This window comes from Phoenix dactylifera, chromosome 6, assembly GCF_051530095.1.
Source record: "Phoenix dactylifera cultivar Ajwa chromosome 6, Ajwa_hap1_PhDact_Kaust_v1.1, whole genome shotgun sequence".
NCBI lineage: Eukaryota > Viridiplantae > Streptophyta > Magnoliopsida > Arecales > Arecaceae > Phoenix > Phoenix dactylifera.
The window spans coordinates 27,095,151-27,120,359 of NC_143195.1; the positions used below are offsets into that span (position 1 = coordinate 27,095,151).

General features: G+C 37.7%; 3 protein-coding genes across 13 annotated transcripts; all 3 read right to left on the reverse strand.

Annotated features, from left to right (window-relative positions):
• Positions 1-1,190: 1,190 nt before the first annotated feature.
• On the reverse strand, positions 1,191-12,010 carry LOC148703188 (uncharacterized). 9 transcript variants are annotated; one of them, XM_089923953.1, is made up of 10 exons: positions 11,913-11,978; positions 7,728-7,811; positions 7,590-7,634; positions 7,416-7,458; positions 6,696-6,766; positions 6,472-6,613; positions 4,980-5,093; positions 2,803-2,833; positions 2,500-2,705; positions 1,191-1,556 (listed from the first exon to the last, which is right to left on the reverse strand). In XM_089923953.1, the coding sequence occupies exons 2-6, from the start codon at positions 7,743-7,745 to the stop codon at positions 6,482-6,484; spliced, it is 309 nt and encodes a 102-aa protein (XP_089780079.1). In that variant the 5' UTR covers positions 7,746-7,811; positions 11,913-11,978; the 3' UTR covers positions 1,191-1,556; positions 2,500-2,705; positions 2,803-2,833; positions 4,980-5,093; positions 6,472-6,481. The 9 variants fall into 9 exon arrangements, with proteins under 9 accessions (XP_089780079.1, XP_089780078.1, XP_089780084.1 ...); XM_089923952.1 differs by having other exon boundaries at positions 2,803-4,817; XM_089923958.1 differs by having other exon boundaries at positions 2,803-5,093; positions 6,472-6,562.
• On the reverse strand, positions 11,792-16,616 carry LOC103710374 (putative alpha-1,6-mannosyltransferase MNN10). The gene is made up of 5 exons (XM_008796063.6): positions 16,079-16,616; positions 15,961-15,993; positions 15,662-15,752; positions 12,257-12,517; positions 11,792-12,122 (listed from the first exon to the last, which is right to left on the reverse strand). The coding sequence occupies exons 1-5, from the start codon at positions 16,526-16,528 to the stop codon at positions 12,019-12,021; spliced, it is 939 nt and encodes a 312-aa protein (XP_008794285.3). The 5' UTR covers positions 16,529-16,616; the 3' UTR covers positions 11,792-12,018.
• A 2,612-nt stretch (positions 16,617-19,228) lies between these two features.
• LOC113462942 (putative alpha-1,6-mannosyltransferase MNN10) lies at positions 19,229-23,864 on the reverse strand. Of its 3 annotated transcripts, none has more exons than XR_015987936.2 (6): positions 23,010-23,864; positions 22,904-22,936; positions 22,443-22,533; positions 20,636-20,896; positions 19,906-20,058; positions 19,229-19,716 (listed from the first exon to the last, which is right to left on the reverse strand). XR_015987936.2 is itself a non-coding variant. In XM_026805925.4 (5 exons), the coding sequence occupies exons 1-5, from the start codon at positions 23,532-23,534 to the stop codon at positions 19,964-19,966; spliced, it is 1,005 nt and encodes a 334-aa protein (XP_026661726.4). In that variant the 5' UTR covers positions 23,535-23,863; the 3' UTR covers positions 19,811-19,963. The 3 variants fall into 3 exon arrangements, 1 of the variants encoding a protein (XP_026661726.4); XR_005511976.3 differs by having other exon boundaries at positions 19,901-20,058; XM_026805925.4 differs by lacking the exon at positions 19,229-19,716 and having other exon boundaries at positions 19,811-20,058; positions 23,010-23,863.
• Between the last annotated feature and the right edge of the window lie 1,345 nt (positions 23,865-25,209).

Consider the following 25,209-nt stretch of genomic DNA (forward strand, 5'->3'; position numbering starts at 1 on the left):
GAGATAACCCAACCAAAAAATACTAATCAACTGTCCCATCATCCAAGCGTCGCCAACCAAATGAACCCAACTGATCAAAAGTTCTAATACTAACTAGGCTCAAATGAGAGGAAGCCACCAAGAATGGCTCAATAAGAGAATCTCTTAAGAGTGGCAGATTTGCAAGAGGCCATCCTCTCTTTCGATAGAATCTTGGATGGCCTAGATTAGTCTGTACAGATGGATCGGCGAACGCATATCGCGTCCTCCTTGTCTCTAACAGTAACAGGCATCCTTTTAGGACACCAAGGGCTCGTTTGGTTCGCGGGAAGCATTTTTCCTCCTAGGAATATAATTCCTGGAAAACAAATTCTTAGGAAGATGATGCCTAGGAAAGTACTTTTGGCATGTTTGGTTGACCATTGGAAAGTGACAAATTTCCAAGGTGCTTATGTTTGGTTGGCCATCCACTTTCCTAGGAATGTTATGTATAATTTCTATTATGCCCTTAATAAAAATTAGGTCTTTAATGCCTCTTTAATGCTTCTTTAATGCTAAAGGGCATTTTTGAAAAAAAATAAAAATAAAGTGATTTCCACCTCATGGAAAAGTAACTTTTCCATGTTTCTCATGGAAAAGACTTTCCCATAAAATGTGGGAATCATATTCCCATGGAAATACAACTTTTCCATCTCTCTCTTTTGAAAACTCCAACCAAACAAGAGGCATCTCATTACTTCTCCGTTGACCACACTTTCCCCCTTTCTTTTTCCGCGAACCAAACGAGCCCCAAGAGTCAGAATTCAACCATTGGGAAGAAGGGTTGCTACTCATGAATTAATGCCCTCTTCTAAGTAGCACGAAGTCCAACAAGCACCTCCCTCACTCGAACCAAAATGGCACTTCAGGCTCAAAAGTAATGGGACCAGTGTTATGACATTTAATGACCAAAATGATGTGGAATGATGAGAATTGTCGAGATCACGACTTAAGTAGCAGCCCAAACATCCAAAAACTCTCCAAGGCATTTTGGTCGGACTTCATCTGCCAAAACGAGCAAACTTGAGGCGACCGACTACTGAGACCGATATCTCTCTACTTAGTCCAACTATCTATCTGAGCCGAGCAGGATCTTCGCACAAAGGAAGCAACTTGATCCCTCCACCTCAAATCTGCACATAGTCTCATCTATCTTATCACATGCCAAGCGGTTACAACATATCCTCAAAGTCCATATGCCACATCAATAGTTTATTACAGTACGACCCTAAGTTTATTCAGATACAATTCGCTGGAGATGCGGGATCACAATTATAAATAAATCCAGAGGCCCTCCACAAAAGAGGTAATGCAAAAATCCCCATAGATAAGAAAAACTCTGTTTCTGTTCTTTCTTTCCTTCTTGGGCCCGACCGGAGCCAATCCGACGGGTTCTTGCCCTTGTCCATTGTCTCGCAAGTCCACGGAGGTCGCCTGCATCGGCATCCCGAGATCAGCAGCAATAGATGAAAATGAATTACACGATCCATGTTGGCCGGGCATTGACGAGTATGAAACCATCCTAGGATGCCTTGACACTGCTCAAAACAGGAACCATCAGCCGCCATGCAACCCTCTCAATGACAAACAACTCCACCTTCTAATCATGTTTATTAATCCTCTAGTTGCAAATAACACTGATGTGGACAAATCAAGGATACTGTGGCATGTCATTCGATGGTATCATTTATATGAAAAATAAAAATTTTATTTTCTAAAAGCAAAATAAAAACCTAGAACCTCCATTTATACTCTTCTCAGAGCCAGATGCTAAACATATCAGAGGTGTAAAGGCACAAATCAGACAGCTGACAGGGATGAAACCAATAGAGATGGTCATACAAGATCATGATAGACGGCATTGTGAAAGAGGTATCAATAACCGCTAAAGAAACTACAAAAAGAGGTATCAATAACCACTAAAGAAACTACAAGGCAGTTTGTGTTATAGTTTCTTTGATATTGAGATAGAGGGAACATTGATTCAAAGACTTTAGAAAATCATATTAGGATATGATGAAGATGTTCAGTTTTATAATCTATAGCCAAGCCAATATAAAATTATCGCAGACATGGGGTTTATGAGATTAGTTTTCTTCAAAAAATAAAGAAACCATGCAAAATAATGAAAGTTGAGTTTTAACTAGTCAAAATATCCGTGATAAGGCTCAGTTCTCTAGTGAGATGAAGAACAGACAGAATCTGAAAAAAAGATATAATTGATTGTATTACTTATGCTGGAGGTACGATTTATGATACTAATCCCAACATTCAGTGGAAGCTTTGAATCAAAAGGTAATTGATTGATATTACATCACTATATGGTTTTTATAGAAGCAATAACAAGAAAAAAAATTTACTTTTATAACTTCATTCAAAATTTTGAGAACACTTTAAAAAGAATAGAACCGAAATAATTTTCTCAACCAAAAAAAATATATATTCTGCAATATGAAGTGATGAAGTTAAGATGAAACTTACATTGAAATAAAGAGAACGAGTCAAATGAGACTTCATTTCAGCAACTAAAAGCCTGAACTGACTAATGACTACAGATTCAACAGAGAACAGCAAGATTCAGTCAGTATAAACATCAAATTGAAGTCAAGGGAGAGGATGGATTTTGCGAAATAATTCCTGGGTTGAAGAGAAATTTACAACCTGGGATTGATGCAAGATCTCTCACCCTAATACATTTCAGAAGGAGATGGAACTAATCAACTACTGTTTTTGCCAGAGTGAAGTAAATGGGACAGATGAAAAACTCTAATGTGTAGAGCTTACCTTGGTTATCATGAGCGCGGAGTGACCCTTTCTGCATGAACAGTAGATAGGTAATGGAGTTTGCTTTAGAATTTTCATTTCAAATGAAGATGTCATTGCAGTATAGTAGTAGATCAGAAAAAAGAATTACATGATGCAAGCTTTTAGCGGCCGTTCATGTGTAAGAAGTCTTCAACCAGACACTTATATTTGTTTAGAGCTACTAGAAAGAGTGGAGTAGCTAGAGTTTAATGCCTTAATTAACCATGCAAACAGACGAAGTTCCCGGCTGCTGAAATTATTAGAGACTCCTTTATTTTGATATAATATATATTAACATTATTGGGTGCTTTATATCTTCAAAAAATTAACAGAATAACTGTAAGAGTACTACAAACTTGACCTTTCTTCTCATTTGTGAAAAAAACCTTCTACCATTGCAAAAGCAGCATACCTGACTGAAACTTCCCCATCATTAATTATTGCCACTAGCAATGTCATTTAGGGAAATAATCTAAATATTGGATAGCACAAAGTAAAGGAACTGATACATGATTTTTACATCTGTGAACAGTTTTTCCTAAGTTGAGTTGAATTTTTTTTTCAATATTCAGAGCACTTTTGACCGCCTTACTCGGGCAAGAAATGCAAGTTATTTTGTTGATTTATGAATTCAAGAAAATAGAAGCTAACTTGCAGAGATATACTTAGGGGTGCGCACAGGTCGAGCCGGGTCGATTTAATCCGGTTTCCTAAAACCGAAACCAACCATCTACAAAAATCATTTGAAACTGACCCAAAAAATTCGGTTTTGTTCATCAGGTTGATGTAAGATGAGCTGGGCTAAATCCAAACATAAAAATTCTATGTTATATATAAGAAAAAATATAAAAAGATAAAAAAATAAATTTTTTATATATAGACATATATGGGTTGGGTCGGGTCGATTTGAATATGTAGACTTATATATACACTCACGAGTCGGGTCGGATCAAACCAAAACCAAACTAATTTTTTTCGATTCAAGGCTTTCTCAAACCGAAACTAAACTAAAATTAAAAAAGAAACGATATAAACTGAACGAAGAAGACCGGTTCAAGTCAGGTTCGTGGTTCGGCCGGTTTTTTGCACACCCCTAGATATATTGCATAGATATCAGTATATTCGCAGAAGCCACTGGATAACTTAGGAGTCTAAAATTTATATATAATATCTGCAAAGCTGATGTTCAAACTAGGGAAAGAAAAACCAATGGTCACACTTTATCTTGCAATTTAAACATGAATCAAAAATATATTAGCTAAAACTTGTTATATTTGATCTTTGTAGTTTTGGATAAAAAAGCTTATTTTAATGAACTTGTATGATACAGAGAAGTTATGGTGCCACATAGGATTTACAAATGCAGAGGACTTATACAGGGGAAAAACTAGAAAACAAATCATATGAAAAAAATTACAAAGCAAATCTCAGCATCCAGAAAAACTACCATGAGACAGCACCTGAACAATATATATAAGCCAGTCTTCCTACCTAATGGAAATTATTATTAGTAATATTCAAGGCAAAATGGCAAGAAGATTACTCAATCATACTCAATAGGTTTCGGCACCATCACATTCGCGAGAACAGAATCATACATGCAAAGACCAAACTTTAGCAATTTCTCTTTCACTGTAGAGAAATGGATTTCTCAATATTGGATGTTTTACTTCTTGCCAACATTGAGGAGAAGCTGGTGCATTAGATTCCTGATTTCTGGCTACTCCTACAGTTGTGCGAAGCAGATATCTTGTTTGACTCCCTTATGAATACATATCTGACTACCAGTGCAAGCTTAAGGCAAGATACCTCTGTCACCTCATGATAGTAACCATTTGCGATAGCCTCTGGTAAACTGTTCATCACAATGACATATCCCCTGGAAACATAAACTACCCATGATTTCGAGGAAAGCAGAAACTTCATTACTGGGAGACTATTAATCCAATGCCCAGTTTATTTACCTATCATGTTTGCAAAGAATAATGTAGCATCTGATGATACATAAGAAGAGATGAGGAGAAAAGTCTTGGTCAACAACCAGAAGAGTGAGATTCATAAAAGCCACATAACAAGAAAAAGATATTCCCCAAAAAAAAAGAGGAAAATATGCCAAAAAAATGGAAGTCATGTCAACTAGGTGGTTGGTAGAATACCTGTTTGTCCCAAGTCTCTATCAATCCTTTGAGTAGATGATCACAAATGGGATTGCAAACATAAGACATCACAAACCCATATTGAAGTATAGCTTCAAGGATGCGCACTGCAATCTGAAACAATCAAAATCTGCAGTTTTAACATCCCATCCACCAAATCCCTCCCCCCTCCCTAACAAGAACAGCAGCAGCAGCAGAATATAAATTTCCATTTATTTTGTAGGTGCATGCATTCACCAAAATTCATTGAATAGAGTAGTCAATGACCTATGAGTTGATATGACTACTGATTTCAGTAAGCGCCAGTATCAATGATGTCACATCACCCTGATATTTGATGTAGCTGCTCCAGAAATCAGGCTTAACATGTCAGGTACTTAGGAAAGAATAGTATATTGTGGTTGTTTCAACACTGAACAGCTCCCTGAAGAACATAATTTCTCTTGCAGTATTTACTTTATTAACTATCAATCCTCTCAGATTTATTTACAATTTCACTGGTTAAAAGACTGAAGTGGAATCATTCTCACTATTTCTAATTCATCAAAGATTCAACCGTGATATTTCAGAATATTGGTGCAATTTAAAATGGAATTAACACCATTGCCTGTGCAAATACAATAAAGCCATCTGCTTTCAGTTAACTGTATCCAACATGAATTCAAATTTCAAGAAGAGGAATGATCTGGAATTTGTGACAACGTTCCCACAGTTTAAATATATGTTGCCCTCAAAGGGAAGGAAACAAAAGTCACCAATTGGCTTACATAAAACAGCAACAATGAGAGACTTTCTAGTGCAACTTGATATCCTTTGCAACTTTTATTGTTAAATAAATAAATAAATAGGGTATGCAAGATATTATCATAATAATCATCAAGCCTTAACCAAAACTATATGAGGTCACTTTTACCTATCCTTCTTTGGCAATCATTACCTTTAGATGCTACATCTGCTTTCTCTGTAAGTTTTTCAAATTCTTGCTCTCATATGAAACTAAGATCATTGGATGCACAAATACACTGAGAACATAAGACATACAAAATATAAAAGAAACATAATTGGCCCGGGATGGAAATAGAAGGTAGTCTTAGGAGTTGATTCTTATATGTACATCATAGTTCTATCAAGAAGTTAACTACAATTTAAGGTGACAGAATTGCTCCATAACTAGAGCATGGGTCCAAATTTAAAGAAATAGTTGGATATAAAGTAATTATATAAGATAAATGATTGAATAAATGATATATTGGCTGGAATTCTGCATTGCATCAACAGATAACAGACAAAGGATGAGAGATCCCTTGGAGCCGCATGAATATATCAAATACAACTCTTAGGACATAAAGAAGAAAAATGATGGACTCTATTTATAAAAGAATAATAGACAAACATGGAGGAAAGTATACTAAAAATGAACGTTCAGCATAAAATATGGAAGTAGATGAGAAAGAAATTTTAGCTTGTTCATATTGAACATTGGAATTACCACCTTGGTAAGCTCACTTCCTGTCTCTACAATGGTGCGACAGTTCTACCATGTCACTCTCAATGGCCCACTGGATGATACTCGGCTCTCTACCCTTCAGTATCACGATTTGAACCATCAGTGAACATATCAAAAGACAAATAACCTGGCATAGAATTCCAATAACTGAGAGAGCAATTGCATGAACATTGTCAAACACCTTGATTTTGCTTTCAAACAAAAAGTACCAGGGAGACCAAGAAGTTCGGAAAACAGGCTGGAACATGGGGAGTGAAAATCAGGAGTTGATTATTCCTCGCTGAAATTAATTATCAGTGTTAGAAATCTCACACTCACAAACCATAGAGTGATGCAGACTAAAGAGTATGTGTAATTGGTAAAAAGTGAGGATAAATTCCCGTATTTTTTTTTCCAAATAATTATTAAAGAAGAAAAACAAGTCAAGATAGACTATACAGTAGTTTCTCTAATTAAGGAAACCACTATCCCATAAATTTTGTAAGCTTAAGATCATGAATGGTAATATCTTTTTTCCCACAGTAATACAGTGGGAATTCCACCTTCCAGATTCAAGACTGAAACCTCTATCCAGCACACATGTGAGGAAAGCAGTGCCCACCAAAGGAACAATGAATTACAGTTCAGGTAGAATGGTTAAAAGTACTGGAAAGATGTCTTAGAATTTAAAGGGAATTCTTTAACAAGAATTAGAGCACTTGGATATTCTAGTAAGAAAATACATGCAGAACAGCAATAGCTTTAACACGACACTTCAGAAGTTTCTCAAGAAATCAAATCAAGGATTCTAGGTAAGCAGTTGCACAGCAACATTAACCATCAGAAAAGAACCTTCCATCAGTACCTTCTATGGCATTTTGTCACATAAATGTTCTAATCATATCAAGGAGACCATTATTCATAGTATTATACAAAAGTTGAGGGCTTACGGTCAACAAATTTCTGCCTCGTTTCACTGTTAGCTGCAACGTTCTGCAAAATAGCAGGAGTTATTTCATACAACATTAACCATGATGAAAACAATAAGTTAAACCTTTCAAACACAGAGAATAAAACTAAACTGAAAAAGTGCAAGAACATTAGCAGATGTTTAGTGATCTCACACTGAGAGTTTCATTTACCATCTTCACGTAAAATCTCACAATCTCCTATTCCATCATATCAAAAAACTTTATATCAAACTAAACAAGCCATTTGCAAAGCATCAGACAGAACCTTAAAACTAAGAAATAAACTACAACCTGCAACAAGACAGACATTGTAGCACAGGAATTGAACACCAAAAATCCTGCCTGATATTAATTATCTGGGTCCTCCTCCCTTTGCTGCAGTTAAGAAGGGCAAACCCAATGCAACCGAGTAAACTAAACACTCCCATTAACCTAACTACCTGAACATCAAACTGTTTAAGCCCAATGGAACAAAGCTGATTATACAAGAAAATTACAAATAAAAAACAATATGCTCAATTAAAATAGCATGAGAGTGATTAAGAGAAATGATCCAATTAGAGAATGGCGAGGAGGGGGTGCAGGTCACTTCAGCTTGTGAGGAGTGCCCCAATACGGAGGAGACCATCAGTCATGTACTTTTTAGATGCCGTCGTGCAATGCAGGTTTGGGGTTGTATTGCGGATTCACTGCAGAGAGTGACTTCTACTGAGGATTTCTTGGGTCAGCTAAAGGAGTCCTGGCAACAACCGAGCTCTATGGAGTGGGGGTTAGATGTACCTATGTAGCCTATCACATTTGGCTAGATAGGAATAGCCAGATATTTGAGGGCAGGAAAGTGCATCCGAGGAAAGTGGTGGACAGTGCCTTACTCCATGCAGCGGAGATTATCGATCGTACTGCTATGACCTCATCTGGGTTGGCCAGGCCTCATTTGGGTTGGCCAGGGACATCTGGGGTTCCCATCTAGCTCATGTAGCGCCCAGGACTATCCTAGCATCCTGGGAACCCCCATCCCCTGGCTTCCTCAAAGTCAACTTTGATGGTAGCATCTCTGAGGAGGGAAGCAGTGGTGGAGTGGGCTATGTGGTCAGGGATCACTAGGCCAGGCTGGTGGCGGTTGGGGGACGACACATCTTTGATGAGTCGGTTAGTGGCGCAGAGATGAGAGTAACTTGGGAGGGTATTACCCATGCCAGGGCTGTGTTAGGAGTGGAGTATATCCACCTTGAAGGGGATGCGGCTAGGGTGATTCATCAGATTCAGGAGAGTGTTGACTGGCACAAACGTGGTGACTGGCACCCGCTACTACATGATATGTGCGAGCTTGTAAGGAGGCTTGTGTCTTTCCATGCCACTCATGTATATCAGGAGGCGAACAGCGCAGTAGACTGGGTTGCCTCCTTCACGGCACAGCATACAGGAGAATTTCTGTGGAAGAGTTTCGATTCCGTTCTTTCCCCTCTCTGTCGTCTTCTTTATAACTCTTATGGGTGTACTCATGCGCATATAGCATGAGGTACCACTGTATAAAAAAAAAAAACAAAAAAAAAACTGCACACACCATAACTCAGGGCAAATCCATTTAACCCAACTTCAGAAAACCCAATTTATAACGATCATAATCCCAAGAGTAGCTTATAAAGATTTTTTTAACTTTAGAGGAATAAAACACAAAGAAACCCAAAATAACAGAAACAAAATCAAATTCAGAAAATTCAAAATGGCAAACACCAAGAATCCAGGAAAACTGAAAGAAAACCAAATTCTGAAACTAGAAATCTCTCGATGGAACATAGGAAAGAAGTTAATCGAAGATACCCAATACAATTCACTCGAGAACCAAAATTATGCAGACCAGAACTCCGAAAAGAAGAAAACGCAATAAGATAAGGAGGACTAAACTGATTTTCTTTAATCCACTTCCTAAAATCCCAAGCACAAAGGACCATATTCCTAGAAAGCAACTCAAAAAGATCTAAATTTTAAAGGAATACCAAACAAAAGAAACGAAAAAAAGAAAACAGAACAATAGAAAATTAGAAAGAACAACAAGGACCAAAAATCAATAAAGAATAACTTGAAATACATGCACCCAAAATCAATAAAGAAAACCATGAAGTCGCCGAAAAGAAATGGAGACCTCGATAAGGTAGTTAATAGATATCTGATGGCGTTCTCCCTGATATCTTCGTCGGACTAGGGCATTGTCATTGGCCTCTTCATCCACTTCACTTTGTACTTCTTGCCCCACCTTTTTTTCTCTCTTTCACGCGGGAAACACATGCAAAGGAAAAAAGAGAACCACACCAAAGAACCAAGGGAGGGAAGAAAGAAAGAAACGGGGCCGAAACATGGAGAAAGTTCAGAACATGATCGATCTTGAACTCTCGAAGGAGGTCTAGGGTTCTCTTTCTCCTTCCTCCATCTCCCCCAATTATTATTATTATTATTATTATTATTATTATTATTATTATTATTTTGTACAACGGCTGCCCACACCATTCTAGCATGTTATAACCACCATCAAGAGAAAGAAGATGACGTAAAAGTGGGATTGCAATATCAAACCATGTCCAAATAACCTCTCTAAAATGATAAGCAGTGAAAGAGGCGATCCTGCCACCCTATATGTCTTCTGGTATACATGAGCAACCTGAAATGAGCCACAATCTCTCGCCATTCTTCAGATATCTCTGAGCAATAGGTGGTCGCCGTCCCGCCGCTCTACATCCCGAATCTCTCCCAAGAGACAATAGTCAATCTAGGCACTATAGCAGCAGAATGGGAGCTCCAGATGTCTCTAACCCTCCCGGATGAAGTCGCCATGGTAGTGTTGATAATCTCAGCATGTTGAAAGAGAGCTCAGTCCACTACAGACATACCCTACTACCTTCGAACTCCCCCATTTTTCAGAGCTTTCAAACCCCTGGGGCTTCTTTTTTTTTAGGAACAGCGGCGGTTCACACCCTACGGGTATGGACACGATCAAGAAAATCAGAAAACAACAAGGCAGAAAAAGAAGCCAGCAATCTCTCACCCTTCATCCACACAGCCATCGGAGTGGTAGGCCGCATAGAAGGCAACCCAATCAGCTGCTCCATTCGCTTCTCTATAGGTATGTGTAGCCTGCTGGGCAACACACGCCTGCAGCAGTCTGCGAATATCGAGGAGCAGTGGCCTACCATCACCCGCACGACCCCGGATTCAGTCGATCACCGTAGCCGAGTCGCCCTCGAGAACACCCCTAAGGCTTCTTCTCGAGTAAGTCGGGGGAGAGAGAGATGTCGGGCTGCTTGAGAATTTGGGTTTAATCGGGGAAGGGCTTGAATACTAGGTTTAAATGGGTCCACAACAGGGTATATCTGTTGCACCATGAGAAAAAGTTACTTAAACCTGCATTGGATTATGCTTAGTCTGAAAAGTTTGGGCTTGATTATCTTGGAATAAGTATTGTGGAAATTAACCAGGGTGTTGGTTGGCTAGATAACAGCATTTTATTATTTATCTTTTTGGGTAAAGCGGATGAATTAATTAATACGAGAATAAATGCATCCATGGTAATGAGAACACAAAATATTCGAAAATTTGGCACAAAAATTTGTTAAAGAATCCTATGATATAGTTCCAATGTGTCAAATTATTTGGCCTCCAAATGGATGTTATTCTGCCCTAATTAGGGTTTCCATCTTATACTTTTCCACTATGAGCTGCCACCATTTATGAGGACAAATTAGGACCTAATGTGATAGAATGGTTGACGGCCAACTATGCAGATAGCATTATGGTGCACTGCATGTGTATAATTAGTCTCGATGGATGATGGAGTGTTGAGAAGTCAGACATACCTAAAACTCCATTTGTTATCGAACGAAGCAATGAGGGAAGGCAGGGAAGCAGCAAGAAGGAGCTTTGTGAAGAGGATTCGCAAGAGCGATGACAACAAAGTACGATGATGAGCCATGGTTAGTGAATTAGCCCAATCACTGAGCATGGTGAAATCAGTTGTAGGTAGTACCTTGTTCAAATGCAACTTATTTGCAGCACAAATGGCTGCCATTTGAGTCTCTTATGGAAGCCACTTTATATGAGACTCACAAACACTATAGCTAAATTACAGTATATAGATCAATGTTCTCGCTGTCAAGTTGCAGCCAACATGGAAGCGTTCAACTAATACAGAAGGATAACTATAGTTCTTGTTTCCAACTCTCAGCTGAACTTCTATACTTCCTTTTTCTCTGCAGCAAAGAGTTCAACTAATACAGAAGTGTAATTGTGTGTTCAGAAATGCTTGGTCTCCATTTCACTTAAATGATAAAATTTTCTTTTCACCAAAAATGAGATAGAATGAATTTGGTTGCCATGTAAAGCTTGATGTAGCTTTCGCATTATGTAATGGTAAAGATACAATCATACAAAGTAATTATACAAGAGGATGCAACATTAACAGAGCGACAGGGTTTGAATCATTACAATCGCTTGGTGAATGGCTGAAGAAAAAGATGGTTTATGTTTTGAACCGACTGAGTCTGGAGCTGTCGGCACAAAAGCTTTCTTCTATGATTCTGTCCAAATTTAATCACCTTCCACCTTCTCTCAATTCCCTCAGTATCTTGGCTACCCATTTCTTCTTCTCATCCAAGCCCGCAAGGTGCACCATAAAGTCCCCATCAGAGTAGGCTCCTGAAACCAAACAACCAACATCACTCAAATCAGATCAAATGGCTCTAAGCGGTTAACCAGGCACCACAGCCGATGCAATGAAGGAAAGAAGTAAATGTTGCATTCCAAGGAGCGAGGAGGCTAGTTGTGAGGACCTCTCCAAGTTGTCAAAGGTGAGGAGATTAGACGGTAGGCATTCTTCCAAGTGGGAAACCAGGGATAGGAGTTGAAGAGGCACTGCATTGGTGATACCCTGACATGGTCTCGCAGTTCCTCGGATGGAAGACTATCAATTAGGTGCTTCATTGCAGCATTGTCGCCGCTTAACGTCGACCCAAAGCGCACAAATGATGTCTGATTCCACCATGTGTCCAGAAACTTCTCGCTCCACTCTGATCGCCGAAAGAAGAAGACTCCTTTGAAGGCCAGCAGCAAAAGAAGAGTTAAGTGGTGAGACTGAAGTCACTGAATAGCTCTCTTTGTAATAATTCTGTTCTAATCATGACCTTTGTTTTAGTCGATTGGGCACTCACTTAAAAAAGAAAAGGATTGAGTTTTGTTTGGGTTTAAGTAAAACATGGAATATGAAAAGTTGTGTATTAGAATATTTACTCCATGATTTCTTTTAGCTTATAATTTTATAGTAATTTTTGAGGATATTTTTATTCATCAAATTTGAAAAAAAGGACAGTCAGAGTTAAGTTTATGTTTTATTTTTCTTGAAATAGTTATGCTTGCATAAGGAAAATTCACCAGTTTATGTTTATTTTTCAAAAGCTGTTTCGCGATATGCATTGTGACCAAAGCAAATAATTCAATGGCTCATAGCTATCGAGGAAGCAAGATTGGCGAGCAACAGGTTCACTTGGGAATAGTTCAGGATTCAAATCCTGATGGTGGCTTTCATGCCATATTTTTAAAAAAATAAAATAATATTAAAGGGCCTAACCTAGCACTAAATATTTCTTTCTTTTTCAAAATTGGCATGCCACAATTCATGAGAGATTGGTCCTATTCATGGATCAATGTGATTCACAATAGGGTTGTAACACAAAGCATCAATTCCCTCATGGCATAAAAAAAAAATTGATAATAAAATTGGACCTTGTAACATTATTCTTTTTCAACTGATGCAACAATGCAAATACATTGGACATGTGATTCATGTAGCTATGCAAAAGGAGTATCTAGCAGACAGGTGTGATCGTATTTATTAAACACGTTAAAAGCATTTCACTAATACATTGATTTAGTCTGTGTATTTCTTTCTTCAGTATCAAAGAGTTAATTGAGAAGGTTGTATCTGTCATTGAAAAAAGACGAATAGAATACAAAGGAAAGGAATGTGAGCTGTACCACTGGAAATGAAACATGTGCATGTATAGAAGGAAAGTGAGACGCATGACCTCATCAACACGGTATTGTATCCTGAATAACTTAAATTTTAAAAATTTCCTTTGACTATACTTTAGGCCAGTGGTTGCAACCCATCTCCTGTACAGATCTTAGTCTGGGTTTGAAGTTGGCGGTGCGGTTTTGTTTCTTTAAGCAATTTTAAAGATGCTTCTCCCACCATTATTTTCAAAAAAAAAAACATCTAATTCATAGGTGGCAAATATTTAAAAGTAGGAATTCCTACTATTTGAATACATGAAAAATCTTACATGCCCAATAAAGAACCTAGGTATTATCTCAAAAAAAAGGATGTAGGTCAGGTTAAAAATTTACAATTCTCAAAAACTAACAAAAGTTTGCCATATATCCAATTATAAAAGTTTCCTCCAACTAGAGTTATACCGTGCACAAATACCCAGTAGCTAGACTGGAAATTTTACTCATGTTATTAGACATTGGTTTGTTTTGAGGTGTGGCAGAATTTCAATGCCGGTTGGAAGATACAATTTTTCCATCAACTTTACATCATGAAGAATATCCCTTTTTTCTCCTCTTTTTTGAAAAACAGGTGGCAAGCCCCCTGAATTATTTTAAAAAGAAAGGATGTTTCTTGATTTTTACTAGTTATCCTTGCACAGGGACGATTTCATCATTCCTATTATGTTGGATGTCTCTAAAGAAACATATTACTAGGTATAATGTTGTTCCATATACTATCCTGAGCATAAGTACCAAATTTTGCAATCCAACCAGCTGCCCCCTGCCTTCACAATAAGTATGGGATGTATTTGAAGTCAATTCAGGTTTGGCTAGGCCCATATGTCTTCTAAATAGGAACCATAAAAACCATCAATTAACGGGACTCGATATAGGACTAATGATCAACCTAGCAATAACCAGGGCCATTGATAGCCAACTAATAATCAACCTAGAATCACCATGAGAGAGCCCCCATCAAGCCAAAGTTAACTTCCAAGGCCATGTTAGTGGAGGATATGGTACCTTCCCAGACTGCCCTTAGCTTGAGCATTGGGACAGGAGGGGAGTAGGTGAAGTGTCTTGGTCATAATAAAATCCCCCCACAAAATGTCTCCAGAGCACCCAAAGAAATATTCTTGAGAAAATCAGTAAGTATTCAAATCAATGAATAAAATGATAACTGTTCAGCCAACCGGGTTGTTTCTAAAAATTGTAAATAATAATTTAAGAGCTCCGAGGCCTTCATGTTGGCTGATATCTTAGATTAGCTTGAAATCCTGTTGAGATTCCAAGTTATCGGAGTATAATAACTTGAGCCTGATCCAACTCATCCTAAATTGACCCACTACACATCAGACTTGAAAGGAATGATATAAGGATGCGGTACAACCTGTAATCTCTCCCAATCTACAAGTTGATCGCATTATAGGAATAAGCTTGCTAAAATACCCACCTTTTGGATTACTGATAACCCTGAGAAGAAAAATAAGACAGCTAGCTAGCGTGTAACATAGAAATGTTCTGAGAGCAACTTAGACAACTAATTCATGACCCTGATAAATGACATCGGAAAATACAAGGCTGAGAAGCAATTTCTTTTTCTCTTTCACATTTTTTAATAAAACACCTTCATTTTTTTTAGCAAAGGCTGCATGGCTATGAAAATCTTGCTTGGTAAAATATATTCTTGAAATTTCCATAAGTTGGACCCCTCCGATGGGAGGTTGCACATTAGCGAGCCCCATGGGCCATTTTGCATTATTTGATTGTTATCATCACACCCCCTCCTTTTAAAAAGAGGAAGTTCTAAGCATTAGATGGTGCATTTCTTAAATATTTGAATTCTAATAATTGATGAACAATGTTATTTTACAGTGTCGCATATGACTGCATATAAAACAACTAAAGCAGTCCTTGATGCCACCACAGCTCCGGTTATAACAACAGTGACAATGTGTTTAGGAGATTGTGGACAACATATTGCATGCAGTTATATGGAGCACCAATCATTGAATAGAATTGTCCTAGTAATTTATACTAGGAGGGTCTCCTTCCCTCTTTTTTTTTCCTTTTGATCACAAAATAGGTATGTACTAGTAATTACTTCAGTATGGCTCATTTATCATGTCATACATACTTTGAATGAAGAAAAGGAAAAGAGAAGATAATAATGGTGAAAGAATTACCTGAATTTACCCCATTGAAATCCTCAGTTACCACCAAGTCAGGAGAAGCTTTAAGATCACTGTATCCAATCGCCACATTCAGAATACTTTCCTAAAAATTCGTAGAAAAAGAAAAGAACTTTTAGCTATCCTCCACTTTTAGCTTCAGACAAAGAGGTGCAACTATCTAAATACAGAAGCATCCTCATCAGATAAAAAAAAAATTATAAGAAAACGAAAAACGATCACCGTGAGATTATGATCCTACGGTGCCTAATTGATGCTATAAATTAAAATTAAAAAAAGTCATACGTTCTTACCAGCGATATATCTGGATTCGTCACCAACGTGTCCTAATAAAATAGAGAGTAAAAAATAAATTTAATTAAATTTAAATTATTTTATGGGCATTTAATTGACGAATTACAAGAAACTTACGGCGTCGTTCCAGAAGAGCCAATCGTAGTGGCGGAGGTGAGATCGGATGGCAAGGATCTTGCTCCAGTTGGGCGGACGGCTGGGATCGACGAGACGCCTTGCATCGATGAAGTCGTACCCCATCCTCTCTGCGTACGCCCGCTTATTCCCCCCGACCGCGTCCATCACCCCTCGGAACGACCGCCGCCCGCCACCGCCGACGCCGCGGCTATTCTCCTCCGCCGAGAAGCTCACTATCGCGATCCGGGGGCGGGGATCCGGCGGGGCTCGGCCGGAATATTCGGCGACGGCCGGTGCGGCGCACCGCCTGCCGAGGGCGTTGGCGCGGCGGAGGATGGCGGCCGCGGCTTGGAGGGAGACGAGGGCGAGGAGCGGAAGGGAGAGGAGGAGCCAGAGGCGGCGGTTGGGGCCCCGGGATTTGGTCGACCGGACTGGTGGCCGCGGAGCCATCGGAGGCTTGGAGTGATTTCTAGAAGGGGGAAGCCTACGCGTCCGCGGCTGAGTTTAGTTTGACGTGCTACCTTTTCTAGCCCTTAAAAGCTCAAAAAGGTTTGGATAGGAAATTTGGCTTAAAATCTGAGATGGGAAACCGTTTCTCGTTCAAGCAGGATATTTCAGTAAAAAAATACATTGAAACAGTCAGTAATTATTGTTATAATATCATAATAATTATTTAACAACATAACTTATGATCATAATATTTTATTTCATTATTATTATAATATCTTGCTGAACTTAGTATAATCTATATAATATTATAATAACATTCATATAACAAATATTATGCAATAATTATTACTAGTTATTATGATAATAGATATTGTAATAATTTAAGTAATTTATTATGATATTATTTTTTTTGCTAGTGACATAGTTGCTGTAGCAATTATTGTTATAGTAAGTTAATGATAGTTTAATGATATTTTAGCAGATTATTTACAGGTTATTAATCTCTTTGACCTTATAAGCAAATAATTACAATTATATCTGCAGTTTTTAATTATAAATAATCAAACAAACAAAGTTCTTTTAATGCAATTCTATTTGCAGTATTTCTAATTGCATTCTATATTTGGATTGCATCCGACTAAATTACTGGCAAACAAATGACCTTTTAAGAGTGAAGTGCTGGCCAAGTAAGATAACAAGCATTGGTAATTGTTTTTTAAATTTAAATAAAAAATTAATAAAAATTATGTTGTACCATAGAGGAGTGGAAGCAGTATCTTTTAATTCCAAAGTTTTTAATTGTTTTATTCTATTGATAAAAAGAAGGAAGAATAACAATATTTTTTCTTCTTGCCACATTTCTTGTATGGCAACCAAGTTCTCAAAAGTTTTTCTTTTTTTTTCAAATTTCTTCCAAAATTTAAACCAAAAGTAAACGAAACCTTCAAAAGAAAGGTTTTTATTGCTGCTCAAAATCCGACCTGTTGGATATGTCGATCTGCTCGATTGAGCTGAAAAAGTGTAGCACGATGCTGTAACTATTTTACAATCACAGCAAACGATCGAAGGGTCATCGGAATATGTCTGATTAAGGATCCTCTGATGCTTAAATCAAACAAAGTTTCAAGAGAAAAATAGAAAAGAGATAGAAATATGAGAATAAAGTATTCAGATTTTTTTCTCCATACCTAGAGAGTCCTCGTGCCTGATATTTATTATAGAAAGAATGTAAATCTCTATGATTATGATCACACAATTCGTAAGTGAATAGTTGAGCTCTTTCTATATGCGTTAATCGGGATAATTAGAATATTTTTTTCAGGTGCGTCGTGATCATGCACTTTTCTCATTTACTGGTCGGTCATTCTTTTTCCGATGTATTCAGATCGCGCCGAACTATAACCAATCACACTGATTGTATAGAGATTTGATTGATCGTTGATTTTTTTAGACATATATCGTCGTTTGGTAGGTGGGTTAAGTTGTCAGACAATATTTTAAGAACGGATAATTCAATCTAAAATAGTTTCTAATAGATAAATAGTAAAAGAAAATTTGGGGGGGGGGGGGGAGAGAGAGAGCTGTGGTTCTCTCTTGTTGTTGTTAGTAGAATAAAATAAATAAAAATTTTGAATTAAAAGATGCTGCTTCCACTCCTTATGTCTATTTAAATAAAAATTTTAAATCTTTTATTTGTTTTCCTACAAGTGGGGAGTTAAAAACTATTGAAAGAAGGGATTTTTTTATAAATATATTTAAAAAATTAAATTGCGGGCAACTTGAGAAATCTTTTGGGATGCCACCCACTAAATGGCGATTCCCTTTGATTTCTTTACATTAATTTCCACGTGCTTCCTCTAGTATATTTTTTTTCTTCACTTTATGATTACATTTCTCGCTTTCTGTTTCTCACAATTTAAACGTGTTTCACTAAAAAGAGGCCATCATTTCTTTACAAGTATTTTTGTTGATATAAATGTTCTTTCCAAGCGCTGGTTCTCACAATGATTTCATTGATGACGACCATGCTCCATACTATTTGGTCTACAGATGGAGGCTACCTAATCCATATTAAGAACTAGATCTTGTATTCTTTTTTCTTTTTGGTGCTGTGATGTGCCACCAAACTGGGAACTAATTAGGTCAGCGTATAATAAATTGCTAGTTATTGCAGGTATGTTGAAAGTGCCCCATGTATTTTCTCATAATCCTTGATTTGGCTTGTTGAAAAAGTTAACCTAGTTCACTTATGCAACTTTATTTGTTATCAATGGAAGCATGGGAGAGAATAGTTGATTAATTTGGAGGGGCAATGTTAAAGAAGACATGAAACAGATTATGGTACATCTAGTGTGACCAGTGGTGGTTAAATTTACTCAATTGCTGCATTTGGTGAAATTCAGTCATAGCCAATTAATTTTTCAATTGCAGTTCAAATATCAGCTGGGTTACTGACCTCGATATTAGCTGAGTTGCCGACTTGAACAATCGTGCCGACCTAAGTAGACCGGCCGCCCAGCAACAACGAACCACGTGTCTCCAATTTAAGGTATATTAAAAGCGGTTAAAGTCCATTGAAGGCACTACCATTTATAGGACACGTTCCTGCATGATTACCGTATGATTTGTGCAGTTGAGATCCGCGACATGTACAACGTGCGAACCGTTGCTAAGTAATTAAGGCTCCTTCCGCCTTACTCAGTTTTAAGTATTAACTCTCGCTCTATATAAATAGTACCTGTAGGATCTTCAGATACGCTTTTACTAATCTCTCTCCCACTCTTCAATTCTTTCGAATCTCCACTATTTTTTCCAAAATTTCTATCTGGCTTAAGCATCAGAGAGTATCCGCCAGACAAACTCCAGCAAGTGAACTTTTTTTTTTCTATTTTCAGGTCAAATTGCTACCGCCAGCCTCTCTATTTGAGCTCAACTACTACAACCATTTTCCAATTCATCTCTTCAACTCAAAGCATATCCGAGCTCCCTATTTTCAGCCTAGATTTTACTGGCAATAATTCAATAAGTCAAGTTCTCCATGAAAGCTACAATTATACAAGCCTCGCAGGCACTTGCAAGTAGATAATAAAGCAAAGAAACATTACAACAGTTCCACAACGGGCGAATCTATGGCTTGAATAACAATCAGTAACGAACTACGCCCTTCCTGCACTCCCATACACATAAGCCTACATGTTTATACAAGAAAAAAAATAATTTACACGAAATAAATAATTTGATAATTCTTTATAAACGTGTACTTCGCAAGCACTTAGACTAATGTGATGAATATGGGAGAAACTGTGGATTGTTAAATATAATTTAAAAATTTTCATCTACAAGAAATAAATAGTTTAAATTTCAAGAACATACTGAACTGAGAAACACATCGGCTTGCAAATTTATGTGCTTCTGTGCATATGAGTCACCTTCCAGCTAAGCTCTCAATTCACCTAGTATCCTGGCAGCCCATTTCTTTTTCTCATCTAAGCCCGCAAGGTGCACCATAAAGTCCCCATCAGAGTACGCCCCTGAAACCAAAACAACCACAGAACTCAAATCAGGTCAAACAATTGTCACCATTTGATCAGTTGCAATCCATTTTTCTTCTTGGAAAACAACTGCATCTTCGCTGCTCAGTGGACAAAATGGTAAAAGATTCAACCTTTTTTTTTTTATTTTAACGAACGATTCATACCATTCTAGTACGGACATATTCTATAAAAAAAACAAAAAACACCAAATCACGAGTGCACTCTAGGCAACTCTCTCTCTCCAACTCATAAGGCATACTCGGAATGATTGGTCACATACGAAACCACCCAGTCCGTGGTACGTTGGCCTTTCTGAAAACTTGCTTGGTCTGGAATGCTATGCCATTACTAATCATGGCCCGGATGTCTTAAAATAAGAGCAGGCACCCATCTACGCCGTCAGTGCCTTTCTAAATCTAAGCAAATCACCCTCAAGTATAAATTCTCTAGCCCGTAATACACGGCTCAGGCTAGCTTATGCCCGTAATGGCTGACACCCCGGCCTTGTCAGCTATTTTTGTTTTCGCAAAAGAATTTCATTAGCTAAAACCGGCAGGAAATTAAGTGTCAGAACCTTCCCAGGTCTTGAGAGGCGAGAAGATCAGACGGTAGGCATTCTTCCAAATGGGTAACCAAGGATAGGAGTTGAAGAGGCACTGCATTGGTACAGTACGGACGTGGTCTTGTAGCTCTTCCGAAGGGAGGCCGTTTATGAGGTGCTTCAGCGCAGTGTTGTCGCCGCTTATCGTGGACCCAAAAAGCACGAACGATGTTTGATTCCACCACGTGTCCAGAAACTTCTCGCTCCACTCTGATCGCCGGAAAAAGAAGACACCTGTAAAAGAAATTATACAAACTAGTAAAATATACAAGCGTGATGCATGTGATGCAAGCTATGGATGGATGTGATCACTTGAGAGAAGGCATCGATAGTGATGATTACAATATGGTAGGCTTTGCTCGTATTACTTGGAAACTTGCAAGTATGTTTGATAAATATACAATGCATAGATTTCTCCTCCAATAAAATGTGGGAAAATGTCTAAAGAAAGATTAGAGGTGAAATTCTCTTTCCATTAAAGCTTAGCTATGTGATGAATTTAACATGGATGAATATTATATAGCTAACTAAAAAATTTGCATGCTTAATTAAATTTTCTATAAATCGCGTTTCGAAAAAAAATTGAACCCAAATGCTTCGAAAAAATTGAACTCAAATGCACATAAGTCCAATAGTTGTGATAAAGATTAGGAAGACATGAAGTTCAACATAAGAGATTTTGATATAGATGTCAAGACTCTACTTAAAAGCTTAAGCCTTTAAATTCTAAGCCTAATATATATATATATATATATATATATATATATATATATATATATATATATATATATATATATTTTAATACTATTTATTTATTTATTTTGGTAAAAATGGCTACTCATTTCATATAGTTCTAACATTTCTACAACCTGCCAGGTCGCGAGAAAGCAATAAAGACAAAGGAGTAGGAGCGTCTGATACATACATCCACAAAAAATTTTCGGAGTGCCGGGCTATAAAGGAGGTGACTCAATCTGCTGCTCTGTTCGTCTCCCTAAATACGTGTGTTGCTTGAAACTCGCCCATCATCTGAGCCATCCTGCGCATCTCCCAGATAAGGGAATGACCATCATCATACTTGTCTGCCCCCAGAATTCAGTTGATCACCATAGCTGAGTCTCCCTCAAGGTACAATACTATTTATTTCATGTGGACTAAATGTCATGTAAAATGTTCAACATTGACAATTTAATCATAGCTCTCCAAGCTGCCTTGGCTAAACCACAACAAAATAGTAGAGTAGCTAAATTGCCTGGGCCTTAAGAGCAGACCTAGAAGTCCCCACTTTCCAAAGCACTGATTTGCAAATCACTGAGGATTCATGTCAACGCTTGTACCTAGATTATTGGCATGTAAGTGATTGTGAGCCAGTTATACAATTTATTTTTAACATAGTTTGATAGGTATGGTTTAAATGAACTTGCCAAAAATCTCCTAGTTGTAGTGACTTATCCTGTGGTCAAATTGGCCGCAACTCAAATTAATGGTTTCAAGGCTACAATATTTTTTGAGTTGTATCATGTATATGTTTTGTTGAGCTAGTCACACCAATTAAACATGATAGTTTAACTGAGATTGCAATAATCGAAGTGCCATAAAACTCTCATCTAATCCAATTTTTCACGCAAAAATAAAATCTTGTAGTTGTGTAGTACATGCTTATATTATGCAGATATATAAGTCATTACACATACATTCATAGAAATGCTAGGGGTCAAAATTGAAATGGCAAAAAAATATAGTATGTAGAGGTAAAAACTCATGATATTGGATGGTTTGCCTGCATTCACTCCATTGAAATCCTCGGTTACTACCAAATCCGGAGATGCTCGAAGATCACTATGCCCAATTGCTGCATTCAAAATATTCTCCTTCAATAACCAAAAAAAAAAAAATTAGGCATACTTTCCTAATAACTATATTTTTTTTATAAATATAGTTTTGAACTCTCGTAATTAAGAATATGTCATAGTCTAAATTAAGGATCATCCTCATCATCAATTAAAATATTACAAGCAATGCTACAAGACATTGATTGAGTCCCATGAAAAGTTTATTATCTTGTGTGACATGAAAGATTGATATGATGACTTATATTTTAAGTTGCCTAGCCTGCATTCTATGGCTTGAGAAATTATCAAGTCCATGGTAGGTGTCACAAAGCTTTTGGCTTTCCAAAGTTATAACAAAACTTAAAAAAACTGAGGGCGGTCATCAAAGGAAGGTATCATACGCTCTTACCAAGGATATATCCGGATTCGTTATCACCGTGTCCTGGAAACAAAAGTAAATAAATAAATTAAAACTAATTGATGATTCCAGAAGAGAGCACGGGAAAGTTACTCACGGCGTCATTCCAGAAGACCCAATCGTAGTTGGGGAGCTGCGATCGGACGGCAGGGATCTTGCTCCAGCTGGGCGGACGGCTGGGATCGACCAGACCACCTGCGTCGATGAAGTCGTACCCCATCCTCCCTGCGTACGCCCGCTTATTCTCCCCCACCGCCTCCATCACCCCCCGGAACGACCGCCGCGAGCCGCCGCCAATCTCCTCCGCCGAGAAGGTCACCATCGCTATCCTCGGACGAAAACCCGCCGCCGCCTCGCCGGAATACTCCACGGCGTCCGGGGCGCAGCGCCGCCCGAAGGCGTTGGCCCGGCGGAGGGCGGCGGCGGCGGCGTGGAGGGTGGCCAGAGCCAGCAGCGGCGAGGCGACGCAGAGGAGAAGCCAGAGCCGGCGGTTCGCATGCCGGGTCTTCGTCCACCGGACGCGTGGCCGCGGAGCCATCGGAGGTTTCCTGGGAGAGAATTCTAGCTGGAGAGAGCTTAGGCTTCGAGGCTTTGAAGCTTTTTGGAGGTTCATACTTTGCATGGAGTTTGCAATTTAACTTCACCTTCTTTTGTTTAGTTCATATAAATTTAACGTCAAAGGTGGCGCCGGTGTGAGCTGAAAGGTCAGGGGGATAGAAACAGACGACCTCTCTCATGTCTCTTTTGGGATGTGGAAGAAGCTGACCAAATGGAACCCAACAAGAACGTTAGGCTGCCATTTCTTCTTGATTTTTAGGGTTCTTTCTCTTTTATTCTATGCTCTCGAGTGGTCAACAGATTCTCTGCAAGAAACCTTAGGCTGCCGTGTTATACTTTGCTTATGGAAGTCAAGAAGGTCTCTGTCACCACCTGGGATAGCCGCCACCACCAAATCCATCATCAACAAATCGACTGACTGAAGAGATAATAACAACAATACATTAATAATTTAGCTATGTATGTATTTTTAATTCTAGGAGTAGGTATGCAAAGTTATACATATTAATTCTAGCTGATCTTTTCTTGTGGATGGACTGAAGTATTTAGGTGAAGAGATAAGCCACAATCTTGTTCATGGATAAATAAGATCAAGTGGATCTAAGTGATTAGGCATGTCAGTTGCACAAGATTGATTTTCATATCAAGTAGATGAATGGCAGGAATCAAGTTGAGGCAGGATGTTTTGACTGTATGGTGGTTAATAATTATATTAGTTGCACCATTTGACTAATTTATATCAAGATTGGTAAATCTGAGGCTTGATTTAATCAACTCAATTTATATTTCGGATTAATCAGGTGCACCCACTTTTTACAAGCATGATCTTGTTGAAATTTTAGATTGAACGAATTAAGTCACTAGTCATGTTATGTTCGCTATTGGTGCCATTTTTATTCAAGATCCCACTCTTGAGATAAACTCATCGTTTTTTTAACAACTCAACAACTTGATTAGTTGTCAATTTTCTTCTTTGAAAATATCACCAATTTTCTTATATACATCTAAATCTATATCTTCTTTGGGGCTATTAGTTAACATGTTTTAGCAAAATAGGTTAAAAAAATAAAAAATTAATGAATTTTATAAAAATGATTATTCGGTTGTTTTTGTAAAATCTGTTCTAATAAAAGTAACCGTCTTAAAACCTGACAATGATGGTCATGCAAAACATGCCCTTTATTTTTCACAAAACTTTTTCTACAAAGAATCATATTTTATGATCATCTATTTTTTTTAAAAAAAATTTGTATACATATCTTCCTAAATATTGAAATTTACATGAATACTCTCTCAAAATTAATATTTATATGTATACCCTCATCAAAAACTTATTTTGTATATATACCATTCTTTTTCTTTTTTTTTCGTGGCATATGTACTCATGTCATCTAATCCGAGTGTTAAAACAAGTTAAAATAGAAAAAATTAAATTAATTTTTTTTGCATATAGACCCTTCTAAATATGTGAAATTGTATAAATATTCTCACAAAATGTTATTTCCATATATACTCTTATAAATGTTTCTTTGTGCATATCTACTAATTAAGAGTAGTTCGATCATTTCAATTTTAAACTACTAATTTCTTGACGGCGTTAGATGGTATAGGAACATATGCAAGAAAAAAAGAAATTGAAAGCTATACATGCAAAATAAGTATTTTATAAGAGTATATATAAAAATATCAATTTTGAAAGAGTATTCATGCAAGTTTTAATATTTAGAAGGATATGTATG

Coding starts and splice junctions, on each gene's coding strand:
- LOC103710374 (XM_008796063.6), bottom strand. CDS start 16,528: ATGGCTCCGCGGCCACCAGTCCGGTCGACCAAATCCCGGGGCCCCAAC. Junction 15,994..16,078: donor GGCTCTTCTGGAACGACGCC/GTAAGTTTCTTG, acceptor CTATTTTATTAG/GACACGTTGGTGACGAATCC. Junction 12,518..15,661: donor TTTCAATGGGGTAAATTCAG/GTAATTCTTTCA, acceptor TGGCCTTCAAAG/GAGTCTTCTTCTTTCGGCGA.
- LOC113462942 (XM_026805925.4), bottom strand. CDS start 23,534: ATGCAAAGTATGAACCTCCAAAAAGCTTCAAAGCCTCGAAGCCTAAGC. Junction 20,897..22,442: donor TTTCAATGGAGTGAATGCAG/GCAAACCATCCA, acceptor TTTCTTTTACAG/GTGTCTTCTTTTTCCGGCGA. Junction 20,059..20,635: donor GCCTCTCAAGACCTGGGAAG/GTTCTGACACTT, acceptor TTTTGGTTTCAG/GGGCGTACTCTGATGGGGAC.
- LOC148703188 (XM_089923955.1), bottom strand. Junction 7,459..7,589: donor TGGTAAATGAAACTCTCAGT/GTGAGATCACTA, acceptor GCTATTTTGCAG/AACGTTGCAGCTAACAGTGA. Junction 6,767..7,415: donor GAGGCAGAAATTTGTTGACC/GTAAGCCCTCAA, acceptor AATTAATTTCAG/CGAGGAATAATCAACTCCTG.